This window comes from Pleurodeles waltl, chromosome 2_2 (genome assembly GCF_031143425.1).
Source record: "Pleurodeles waltl isolate 20211129_DDA chromosome 2_2, aPleWal1.hap1.20221129, whole genome shotgun sequence".
Taxonomy (NCBI): Eukaryota; Metazoa; Chordata; class Amphibia; order Caudata; family Salamandridae; genus Pleurodeles; species Pleurodeles waltl.
This window is the reverse complement of record NC_090439.1, coordinates 875,332,557-875,345,932: the sequence shown is the minus strand read 5'-3', so window position 1 is coordinate 875,345,932 and position 13,376 is coordinate 875,332,557. Positions and strand designations below refer to the sequence as shown.

The 13,376-nt window shown below is 47.5% G+C and overlaps 1 protein-coding gene across 3 annotated transcripts in view; it reads right to left on the bottom strand.

Moving 5' to 3' along the window:
- VPS13B (vacuolar protein sorting 13 homolog B) overlaps nucleotides 1-13,376 on the bottom strand; it is a 2,423,697-nt gene that overhangs the window by 212,752 nt on the left and 2,197,569 nt on the right. For all 3 annotated transcript variants that reach the window (XM_069220546.1, XM_069220545.1, XM_069220547.1), the window contains exon 45: nucleotides 1,906-2,172. In XM_069220546.1, coding sequence (XP_069076647.1) covers nucleotides 1,906-2,172 — 267 coding nt within the window. The remainder of the gene's footprint in view (nucleotides 1-1,905; nucleotides 2,173-13,376) is intronic.

Sequence of the window (13,376 nt, the reverse complement as noted above, 5' to 3'; positions counted from 1 at the left end):
TGTTAATATTGCAAAGTGAAAAACCACCAGAGTCTTCTCTAGATACCAGCCTGTAATATAAGTTATTTTATATGTAACTAAAGCCTAAAAGAATGCTCAAGGCTAAAAACTCAACTTACACATCCAGACATTTAAACATCTGAGGTACGGTAGTGTTTGGTGGAGGTAAGGGGAGAGTTTAGAGCACATCCACCCACGCAACCCATCACTGGCTGACATTCAGGCCCAAAACAATGAGGTGGATGAGCTACTTATAGCAAGCATTAAACGTCTGCATGTTAACATTGATTTTTTTTTTTAAATGCATCCAGGATTTTCATGCCTCACAACGGCGAACAAGTCTAGCATGCCGAAGATCCAATGTTAGCAAAACATTTTGTACTGCTGAGGATAAAGGCACTATCTGAGTGTTTAAAGAATAAAATAAAGCTGAAAAGGGTAGGCTTGGTAGAAACACAGGGGAAGGTTTCATGACAAAGGGTAGCAGAAGCATAGTAAAACAACACTCCAATACAGGTGATTAGGTAGAAATAATAATGAAAGCCATCTTGACCTGGCTAAGAGCATGAAAAGTGCAAGAAAAGCCAATGACCAAGAAAGGTTCTGCAATTATAACATTTGTACAGAGCCGAAGAGCTGATCCATGAGTGCAGCATGCTACACAGAGTAGGTATCTGATTAGAATTGTTTTATCTATGCCTTGAGGATACGTGAGAAGTGTTTCCATGTCATGTGTGATCACCACTGAGGTGTGGTTATCATGTTACAAATGACAGCGCTTAGCACTGTGATGAATGCATAAGTGTGAGAGAATTGTGAGAGATCGATGCATATTATTATAATCTGAGTTATGCTGGTGGCTATGATTACTTTTGAAGGTCAGTTAGTAGAGTTGGCAGTTTATATGTTATGTTTCGAATCCGATTTCCTATGCATTCTGTGGCAGAAAGTTGTCTACTCTGAGATATTGTGGATCCAGCAGATATAATCGGTGTGGATAAAAAGTGAGCGGGAGATCAGATATCAGCCCGGATGGACTGCATTACAGTTCTCCTTTATAGGATTGTCATTATGATAAGTCAAGGGAAGAGATTTGCGAACTCACACTCACTATGTGATCATGCTTTTTGTCATTTTCAGAAGTCACAGCTCAGAGTATCTGAATATTTGGGACCTGTGGGGTGGGCTATCTTAGAGTCCACCAGTGACCAGCAATTTGTGTCTGATCTCTTTAGTCTTGGCTGGCCTCTATGACAGCATTATATGCTTGTTTCATCCATAATGAGGGATCAGGTAGTGAGTTAGTATATGATATCATTCAGTGACATGGATTCTATCAAATTGATAAGGGGAGCACCATCATAAAAGAGTAGTGTTACTGTCCTGCATCTTTTGATTAGAGATAGGAGGTAATGTAGAAAATATTTACTATGTCTGCAGCTTGCTTTGTTCAGAATCCTCTAATTCATGTTGTGGGTCTTCAGGTGAAGAGTGGGGTAGGCTCTTCTTTTATTGGCTCGAGTGGCATACATTATGGTTGGGAAGTTGTAGTTATTTTTTTGTATCTGTATGTCAAGGTGATTCACAGGTTATGTTGGGTGGAGCCCCACAGTGTTAATGTTTAGGGAGTATGTCGCTGTGGTTGGCACTGCTTCACAGAAATGGACTATGCTTATACCAGTAGGAGGGTTATAATTGTAGGTACTGTCATAGGGCCAATGGTTGATGTAATTATCCTGAGAACCACCATGTTTTTACCTCTTTTTTTTTTTTTTTAACTTTAATTGATCCAGGATATTTTGCAAAACAGGGCACCCTATACAAGTATACATTGTTGTTGATTTTGAAAAACTCTAGTTATATTTAAGAATATAAATTTGCCTACAAATCAGTTCATATTCACACCTGAATGATGACACTGAATTCTTCTGTGTCTTTGGACTCCAGGCACACATCTCTGGACCACTCATCATCTCCCTTTGACTTGACACACAGTTCAGTCAGCTCACTGTTTTCTAAGATGTACGAAGGCAGCTTCTGTTTGGCTTCAAGGCAGTCAAAATGTTCTCGAACCACAGCCTGTGCATCCTGTCCAATGTAATGTTGCACCACTTTCAGGTGGATGTTTTCTGACAAATAACTGCAGATGATCTGTCGCCCACAAATGATGATCTAGAGAACAAATAGAAAGCCAAAGAAAGTCTAAAAGTCACATCTCAAAACAAATGTATGAGCACATAATCACAACTCCAGCAGACTAGAAGCACTTACAGTCAGGTAACTATCTGTTTTCTAAATGAAAACAAACTCAATGGCAGTAAAGAGGCTGTTAAGTCACCAATCCCAGTAGGTAGCCTCTTTGCAGGCCAAGAAAACTTGAAAACTCACCTTTTCTTACTCTTACTCCTCTGTGCACCAACACCTTCAAGTCAGAATGCGCTGCAGGGCATTTCAGTTCAGAGAGGAGATGGTCTACAGATGCCTATTCATTCATAAATTTGCATGCAATCTCTAAGTGTCATCTCTGGTTTTCACTAACTCAAAAGCACCACTATACGGTTCACAAATATATTAGCCATATTTGCGAACATGGATGAGAATTACAAAACATTTTGTGGTCAAAAGCCGAACTTATGATTAAGAATTTTTGAATTTGCAGTGCAACACTCACATCCTCAAAGAAACAGGATTTGCAGATGTTGCTGATTTTAAATTCCACTTATGACTGCAGATTTTGTGTTGATTTAGGGATTAGGTTAAAAATATGGGTGTATGACTTGGCCACAGGGAATGTTATAACTATCTGCAAGCATAGACATTATCAATGGATTTAATAGCCAATCTGCTCCCGTAGGGCACAAAGTATGAATATTGATGTTTTGGAAAATCATGACGATTCTCACCAGATGTGGTAAATCTGCCATTAACAGAACTACTAATGACAGAATTACTATCATCACAATACAAGGTGGCAGCAGTTGGGGGGCGTGGCTTGGGGCTATGGCGGTTGCAGCCTCTCCGTGAGGCTCCTGCTTCTATCTCCCCATCCTCGGGTTAACAATAACCCAAGTTACCCCAAAATTACTACAAATGCGGTGGAAGGTGTGGTGACCCACCCCCCCACCGGCTGCATCAAAATGGAAATCGGGGCCCAGGAAACACCGTATTGAGTCCTGACATGAACGGAGGGACTCCGAGAGCCATTGCGGCGAGGAAAACAAAAGAAGATGGCGACCGCCGAGAGCTCCGCAGCACTGCTGCGAAACCAGAATAAGTAGAAGAAAGGACCCCTGCTGCCCTCACCGCTGATCGCCCAGCCCGCTTACGGAATACTGGGCTGACGGCGGCGACAATTCACGGCAGGACTTGCGGGGGCGGCGGAGAGCAGTACCAGATGGTGCACGGCGGGCCCAGCCGCAAAAAGGTGAGCATCGCTGACCCGCGGCCCTCCGCAGCGAATAGGAAAACGGAGACCCAACATTACCTCAAGGACCGGGATCATAGTATTTGAAGCCCCTGACTTGTGTCCCTGTGGGGTTTGCCCTAAAAGACTTACACCTGCAGACCCGGTTGTTTTTCCTCAGGAGACGCTTGGAGGTGGGGCCTCTTGAAGTGGGGCCCTGGCCTCCACAGTGCTTGACACCCTGTTGCTGGCTATTGCCTTGGGGACACTGGTGATCCCGGTCCCCAACGTTGTCTGACTGTTGATCCGGGGGCGAAGCGGGTGACACCGGAGCGAGCCCTGAGCCGGCGGAGACCGTCATGCAGGTGCAGGATTTTGATTCCCAGGATAAATAGCACCCTCACCTTGGCGCAGGAGCAAAACACGGACCCCTATATGATCTAAATACTGCCCTCCCATGCCAATAGAAACTCCAAAGGTGAACTGATAAACACTTGAGTCGGTGGCAAACTGTACCTCCTCTTCTGGACAGCCAACAACCCCCTAACAGAGAACTGCTCTCACCAAGCACACCTACAGATCTATAAAATGGGCAAAATGGGCAGACACCACGATACGGATAACATTATTGACCTTCCCGCCAAGACATTACCGGAACGGGAGAACCCGAGGAAACCTCCTTCAGGAGAAGGAAAGGAATCAGACGAACCTACCCTCCAAGACGTGATGCAAGCCATAATTGCCTCCAGGGTTGCCCTCGAAGGGAAAATAGACTCACTAGGGTCTGACAGTGCTCAGAGATGACCACAGCTGCCTGGCAGAGAAGGTGAACACCACAGATAAACAACTAGAAGAACTGCGGCCTGAAATAAAGGATAATTCCAAAGTAACACGCCAAATGGAGAAACGGATCAGAGAACTAGAATTAAGGGCTGAAGATGCCGAAAATAGATCGCGGCGAAATAACATCAGAATCATAGTGCTACCTGAACGCTCTGAAGGACCTAACCTGGTAGGATTACTTAAAAAATGGTTGAAAGAGACAGTGGCGGACGGAGGCCTCTCCCAGTTCCTCACAATAGAAAGAGCCCACAGGGTCCCTGCGCGTTCACCCCGACCAGGCGTTCCTGCTAGGCCTATAATAGCCAGATTGCTCCCCTACAGAGATAGGGATTACCTATTAAGTCAAAGCAGGAAGAAAGGAGACTGCACGATTGACAACCACGTGATCCGAATTTTCCCCGATTTCTCCCGAGAAGTGCAGAGACAGAGAGCATCCTTCAGAGAAGCCAAACAAAAACTCCGTAAAATGGGGGTCCAATTTGGGATGTTGTTTCCAGCCAGGCTAAGAATAGTGACCACAACTGGCACACAGTTCTTCAATACGGCAGAGGAGACTTAGAGCTGGATCGATGAGCAACTGCCCAGAGCGAGAGAGAAGTCACAGCCCTGACAAGCGTCACACAAACCGCAAAGGAAAATATAACCATAGTAATTCCAGCAGACGAAACAGCCCATCCCCTCTAGAAATTCTAAATGAACTACAAAAAGTTATGGAGGCTGCTGCATCCCTCAGCTGCTCAGAACACGGCTCCCTTAAACAATCCCAGGAAGACATAGAACAATCTGAATCAGAGCAAGAATCAGAACTCTCGCTCGCATCCGACAGGGGGGGGCCTGACATGACTCCAGGAACCTCAGACATCATCATCTGATGAGCAAGCAAGAACCATATCTATAGAATTGCAAATCTCTGAAGAAAGAAACAACATGCAGCAACTACTCCCAAAACTACAGCTTTTGACCGCCCTGCAGAGTACCCCACCAGCCAACAAATATCTGTACTGAACATAGACTTGGTGGTATGAAATCCCCATATGCTTACTTCCCGGGGTTTGGGGAGTGTACGCCTTGCTATGCTCTGGACTCCACCCCAGAGCACCCCCCCACGTTGATGGACAGGTTAAAGTTTTTACACTAGTTTGGGCGAGAGAGGTTTCGACTTTTGTCCTGGGGATTGGGCATTGGGTAACTACAGTTTTGGGGATTTGTTTGGGGCAAATTAATCTTCCGAGAATCCTTATAAGAATTACAGATCTGCTCAGGGATTACAATAGCACGAAAGAGAACCTAGCGAAACTATGGCCCCTGAAACATAACCTGATCAGATCAAACTAGTAACATGACAATGCCAAAATCATATAAGTTCCTTACATGGAACATCAGAGGTATGCACTCAATGGTTAAGAGGTACAAGGTCTCATCATACTTACAAAGGAGGGTAATCCAAACAGCCATGCTCCAAGAAACCCACTTAACACTGACAGAGGGTAAAGCCCGGCAGAAAAGATGGAGGGGACAGGCATACTATACCTCCTACTCGAGAGGCACGCTGATCTGGATCCGAGCGGGAGTCTCCTTTCAAATGACAGTCAACCTTATAGACCCTAAGGGGAGATTTGTAGCGGTCAAGGGCAGACTGGAGGGGAGAGAACTGGCTTTGATCAATGTCTACGCTCCCAATACGGATCAAGGAGAATTCTTTACATGACTGTCTAGCTTATTAGCATCATACTTACAATCCCCAGTGATAGTGGGGGGAGATTTTAATTGTGTAAGAGACCCCAACATAGATAGATCGCACCCTCCCCTGCCTAACTCCCGCTGGTTAGAACAGCGCGACAGTTCACCACTTGGCAAACAAACTGGGGCCTGATTGATGTCTGGCGTAGACTACACCCCACTATAAGGGACTACTCCTTTTTCTCTAGCCTTCATGAACTGCATGTACGCTTAGACGCTTTCCTCTGCTCACCTGATATACACTAATTAATTATAGGCATAGAATATTTGTCCTGCACAATCTCGGACCACAACCCTCTTTTATTGTCTCTGAACTGGGGTTCCATCGTTCCCCGTATCCCCACGTGGAGACTCAAGCCTGAACTATTAGAAGATGCCCGCTTCCGGGCCGAACTCCGCCAATGTGCGCTGCACTATTTTGAAGACAATGACGTAACCACTACTAACCCCCTGATAGAATGGGATGCCTTTAAGGTAGTAATGCGTGGGAAGTGTATAGCTGAGACAGTGGCATACGCAGAACTTTACTAGGTGATACAGAGCGAGCTGAGACTAAATTAAGAGAAGTTAAGAAAGATAGAACTGGGAACCCTCAACTGCAAACCCTAATGCAAGACCTTAGAGCCGAAGTGTTATACTGCATTGAACGCCTTAGATGCTTTGACTACAAAAACTATCTCATCCGGGCGCATGGAGAGAGGGATAAGGCGGGCAGACTCCTCGCATGGGTGGTTTCCCAGTCAGATAGATCTCCCCTTATTATGAACTTGATCTCGGAGACGGGGACCCAACTTTTTGAACCAGAACAGATTAACACCCAGTTTATGTCTTTCTATGAGAGCCTATACAAAAGAAGACTCAATCTTAATAGGGAACAAACTGAAATCTACTTAACGGAATTAAATCTAAAACCCTTGGAACCTGAACTCACAGAATCAGTAAAAGGGAACGTCACGCTAGCCGAGATTAATGAAGCCATGAAAGGAATGGGCAGAGGAAAATCACCGGGCACAGACGGCCTTCCTGTCAAGTTTTATATAGCTTTCGCCGAAATCCTTTCTCCGAGACAAGAAAAGATATTTAAATGCGCTAGAGACCAGGGCCTTCTGCCTGAATCCTCCAGAGAAGCAGTCATAGTCCCCCTTCTTAAGACCGGCAAAGACCCAACAAGTGTGGGAGCTTATAGACCCCTCTCCATGTTGAACCTTGACTACAAAATTCTTAGCAAGGTCCTATCATCCAGACTCGTCCTACTGATGTCCTCTCTAATACACCCAGACCAGGCAGGTTTCTTGCCAGGGCATAATACAGCTGGGAATATCAGTAGGTTAATTGCCATCATGAGGAACCTGACTCCCAATGCCAAGACTTCGGGTATCCTAGCAGTAGATATTAAAAAGGCCTTTGATAGTCTAGATTGGGAGTTCCTCTATATACTCATGTCCAAACTTGGAATCGGACCAGAATATATCTCTTGGGTGAAATTACTATATACTGACCCCTCCACCAGAGTCCGTACAGGGCACATAATATCTAATAGGTACAGAGTCGAATGCGGAACGAGACAGGGTTGCCCCCTCTCCCCCCTGCTGTTTGCCCTGGCAATGGAACCACTGGCTGCCGCGGCTAGGGCGGGTGAGGGAGGATCAGGTATCCTGGCACAGAACGAGAGACACCACATAGCCCTTTATGCAGATGACCTCCTAATATTTATGGAGGATATCCAAAGAGACCTACCACTAGTACATCTAATGCTCTCTAACTTTGAAAGCCACTCAGGCTTAAAGGTGAACTGGGACAAAACAGGCTTGTTCCCACTTAAAGAACAACAATCACCACCCCTGAACCTGGGATTGGTTAGATGGATACTAGATGGGCTCCCTTACCTATGAGTGAAAGTTTATCACGGCTCCCGAGATACTCTAGATGGTAATCTAGGTGGCACAATCCGTTCCATAAAAACCAGTATGTCATTCTGGCAAACACTGCCATTATCAGTGACTGGGCAAATTGCGATTCTTAAAATGATCGTGCTGCCGAGATTACTATACCATTTCTCAGTTCTCCCGATCTGGATTCCTAAAACCTTTTTTGGGGAACTAAACACCATGGTAACCTCATTTATATGGGGTAAAGGCACGAGGAGAGTGGCTCTGACGAAACTCCAAAGACAGTCAACAGATGCGAAAATATCCACCCCACAGGAGACTAGGCTGTTTGAGATACTCCTGGGGTCCCCTGGTGATGGGAAGCAAGACCCTCCAGAACTAAAAATCCTGACCAAGTACTGGAAAGCCTTTCTACGTAAGATCAGAACAGTGACTCCCTACTCTGCAGAGCTTCCTCTTAACTCCCTGCAAGCAATAACGTGGAGAAAAACTCGTCTCGAATTGGGAGACTGGTTAGAAGCCGGGATTAATACCGTTGGCATGCTTTTCAAAGACAACAAACTGATGACATTCGAAGCCCTCAGGTCGGAATACGAAATTCCGGCGGGACATTTCCTAACGTATGGGGCTATAAAAGCCAGCATATATAAACATTGGCGAATGAAGAGCGCTGAACCCTCTTCACAAGCAATCTGCACATATTTGTCATCCCCAAATAACAAAACTAAGGTAGTCTCAACGCTCTATGGGCTGATGAGAACAGACAACACAGAACCCTTATCCTATCTTAAACAACAATGGGAAAAGGTTCTCAATTGAGATATCCCGGAAGTAGAGTGGTGGCACATCCTGAGAAACCTCCCCAAAGCATCCCGAAACGCTAGATTTAAACTTATAAATTTCTACGTCCTGCACCAAGCCTACTTGACCCCCACCCGCATAAAAAAATATTTTAGTAAAACTACTGAGAGTTGCCCGAGATGTGGGTTGGTCGACGCGGAGTTCAGTCACATGTTTTGGGATTGCCCCACACTGACACCCTATTGGATGGAGGTTTGCCAAAAAAACGGACACAACTACTGAATAAGAACACGACCTGCTCCATGGATAACTGTCTCTTACAAGCCTTCACTCACTTAGCCACTAAGAAGGCTGTCTTGATGGTGAGCAGCCCGACAGGACAATTATATAAAGGCTCAAAAGGAGCACACGTGAAATGTGAGCACCAGATTAAGGTCCCACTGGGGCATAACAAAGGGCGCAGGTGGAAACATATGTACAAGCCCTTTTAGGAATCTATGTACAACAGGAGATTTAAACAAAGATTGTTGATCAGGCAACGAATATAAACCGATAAGGCAGAAAGATAGCCCTTAAGAGTCCCTAAGGTGAAACCCTGTTGGGTGAGTGACAGAATGAAAAGAAGGATATTAGAAAGAGAAGAAGAAAGAGGATCAATAGACCTCTCTGTACAATATAATACAAAACGCTTCCATCGGCAGGCGTAAACCGTCTTGGTAGAGGGACGCCTGGCTGCCAGAATGACATTACAGACTTTGGGAGCGAGGTCATAAACCATCAACTGCCGCCACTCAATCTCCACACATGAAGTCGCAGAGTTGACAGGTTCAGGTGGAGAACCTTCCCCTGGTGCTGCGACAGAAGATCCTTCCAAAGGGGAAACCTGATTGGAGGACTGATGCTCATTTTTAGAAGCTCTGGATACCAGACTCTCCGTGCCCAATCCGGAGCCAGTAGGATTACTTGGGCCCAGTCGTTATTGATTTTCTTGAGAACTCTGGGGAGAAGTGGTATGGGCGGAAAGGCGTACAGGAGGCCTGAACTCCACTTACGATGAAAAGTGTCGCCTAGCGATAGCGGCCTTGGAAACTCCAACGTGCAATACTGCTGACCTTGCACGTTCTCTCCGGAGGCGAACAGATCTAACCAAGGCTCTTCCCACTGCTGAAAGAGTCCTTGCGCAACCTCTGGATGGAGCTACCATTCGTGATCCGCTAGGAATCGCCGACTGAGTTTGTCTGCCCTGGCGTTCAGAGAACCTGCCAGGTGTTGAACCACCAAGGCTGTGCCCTGCTGTTCCAGCCATGTCCAGAGACGCAAAGCCTCTTGACCAAGGGTCCACAACCCCACACTGCCCTGCTTGTTGCAGTACCACATTGTGGTAGTGTTGTCCATGAACACCTGCACGATCTTCCCTTTCACAAGAGGAAGAAATACTTTCAATGCTAGCCGGATCGCCCAAAGCTCCAATAAGTTGATATGGAGCCCGGATTCCGCCGGAGACCAGAGGCACCTGATATTCACCTCTCCCATGCCAGAAGTGACACATCTGTCACTACTGTGAGATCTGGTTGAGGAAGGGAGAGGTGTCTGCCTTTGACCCAATCCCAGTTCACTAACCACCTCTGCAGGTCTTTTGCAGTTCCCTCTGAGATCTGAACCGTATCAGTAAGATCTCTCTGGATGATGTGCCCAATAGAACGTTAGGTCCCATTGCAGAGCACTCATATGCCATCTGGCATGGTTGACTAACAGGATGCAGGAAGCCATAAATCCCAACAGCCTCAGAGTCTGTCTCACCAAAATCCAGGATAGAGGCCGAAACATCATCCCATGAATATCCTGGACTCGCTGCTCAGGAGGATAAACCTGAAACTGCAAAGTATCCAGAACAGCTCCAACGAAAGGAAGTTCTGGGAGGGAGTCAGGTGCACCTTCGGCATGTTTATAGTGAACCCCAGCGAATGCCGGAGGTCTGCCGTAGTCTGAAGGTGGGTGACCAGAGCCTGGAGTGTAGGAGCCTTCAACAGCCAGTCGTCGAGGTAGGGGAAGACTGAAAACCCTAACCTGCACGGATGAGGGCTCTGGTGAGACCGAAGGGGAGCAGGATAAACTGAAAGTGCTTGTGGCCCACCTTGAACCGTAAGTAATGCCTGTGGGCTGGCAGGATGGGAATGTGACAATACGCATCCTACAAGTCCAACGCTACCATCCAGTCTCCTTGGTCTAGGGCAGACAAGACCTGAGCAAGAGTGACCATCTTGAATTTCTTCTTTTTGAGGAAGAGATTGACGTAAAAAGGACGAAGATCCTAGTTCTTTTTGGGATCAGAAAGTAGCGGGAATAACAACCACTGCCTACTTCTGACATCGAGACCCTTTTTATGGCTCCCTTGGCCAAGAGAGCCGTAACTTCCTTGCGGAGTAAGATCAAATGACCATTCTTCAGCCATTCTTTTACCTGAGGGATAGAGGGAGGGAAAGACTGGAAGAGGAGGGAATAGCCCTTCTGTATGACCTGCAAGACTCATTTGTCTGATGTTATGGACCTCCCTCCAACTGGACGGACATGATCTTGCAGAACCATACTAGGAGGGCTTGGGCATGGCGGGAGAGGGGGGCTGGGTGGTGGCCGACCTCTGGCTAGACCCTCTGGGTCTGAAGGTACTACAACCTCGTCCTTGCACGGGATGCTGTGAAGCCGGAGGACGGTGGCTAACCTGTGGTTGGCGTGGTACTGCACCCCTCCCGAAGCCTCAAAAGAGGCAATAGGCAGACTGTTGGTGAACAGGCACTGAGAGGTCCAAGGATCTGGCCATAGCTCGAGAATCCTTGAATCTCTCAAGCGTAGAGTCTGCCTTCTCACAAAAAAGGCATGAGCCATCGAAAGGCATGTCCATCAAGTTCAAATGGACGTCCCGCAAAAAGCCAGTGGTACGTAGCCAGGCGTGGCATCAGAGGGCCACTGTCGAAGAAATCGCCCTTCCCAGCGAGTCGGTTGTGTCCAAGCCACACCTGATGGTAAACTTGGCTGCATTTCTCCTATCCTTGACAGCTTGGGTGAGTGTATCCTGTACGCCCTCCGGAACCTGGGGCAGCACTTCTGCCACCGTATCCCATAACGTATGGGAAAAACGGCCCAATAGGCAAGAGGTGTTTACCAACCTCAATGCCAGGCTGGAGGAAGAAAACATGTTCTTTCCAAGTTGGTCCAGACTCTTGGATTCCCTATCCGGGGGAGCAGAAGGGAAGGCACCACGGGAAGTGTAGGCTTGGACCACCAAGCTCTCTGGGGTGGGGTGTTGGGTGAGGAAACTAGAGTTGCTTGGAACTGGTCTATGGCGGCGGCCAATTGCCCTATTCACAGAAGTCCCTGTGCTGGTTTTGGACCACTTTCCCAGAAGGACATCTGTGAGGGCTTCATTGAAGGGTAAAATCGGCTCTGATGTAGCAACCCCTGTCTGAAGAACCTCTGTCAGGAGATTAGTCCTGACTGGCACAGTAGGCAAGTCTAGGTGCAAGACCTTAGCTGCCCTACATACCACCTTGGCATAAGATGCCCTCTCCTCCATAGCCACAGCAGGAGGTGAGAGCATGCCAGTATCTGGAGAAGTATCCAGTCCACTGGCTTCACCTAGATCCTCATACCAGTCCTGTTCATGTTCCAATCTGTATTCTAAAGGGTCCTAAGACCCCTCCCACTCCTCACCTGTGCCTGGCTGTTCTAAATAAGCCTCAGGCACTGATCTGGGTCTAATCGGCACAGTCGAAGTCAGAATTGGCGTCATACAACGTCATTCTGGCTCCAGATCATCTGGAATGAGGATGGGGCTACCACCACCAGTGGGCGCCAGAGGAAGTGTCGATGTCGGGTCCGGCGACGGAGGAGGCCGACTGTGAAAACCCGGCACTGGTCCTGATCCACTATGGGATCCTGGGATCCTCAACAGCTAGGCCGGAGCTGCCGACGTCAAATCTGATGGGGCCCTTGCTGACCCCACGGGGCCCGAAGACCCACCAGAGGGGGCAGCCTGCTCAAAAACAAGGCACATAGCCTCGTAAAATTCCTTTAATTGAGCGGGGGTCGCTTTGGCTCCAGGTAAGGGGTTAAGACGCGGAGTCGGCCCTGGCAACGGCTCTGCCGAGTCGGCCCTGTCAACGGCTCGCGGAACTGCGCTCAGAACGTCAACGTTTCCTAGATGCTTCGTCGGCTGACGGGCATGGCGAAGTTGAAGTCCGCTTGGACTTCTTCTTCTTCTTTTTGTGCCTCTTACCTGAATGCTTTGAATACAAGGAAGATAACTTGGGGCTCCTGGAGCGGTGCCACGACCTCCTCCTTGAGCGGGACCGTGACTTCCTTGGAGTCGAGGCGAACAAAGACAACTGAAGGGCCGCTAGACGTTTGAGAGATCTCTCTCTCAAGGCCTTCGTAGCCATGGCCCGACAGTCGGAACACAACTTCGCATTGACAAACTTGGTGTGGATCAGTGACCAACATGGTGCGAAGACATGCGCCACACAGTTTGAATCCAGTCTTCCTTAAAGTCATTCGCACAGACATTCCAAAAAATCTTTGACAAAATGTCGAAAAAAGGGTAGCTCTATCCGGACCTGTGATTAACCAGCGCAGAAGGAAAAGAACTGATGTACGCGCGGTGGGGTGGTGACTAAGTAGGAGACCGTGATGTCACAGACAGCTCC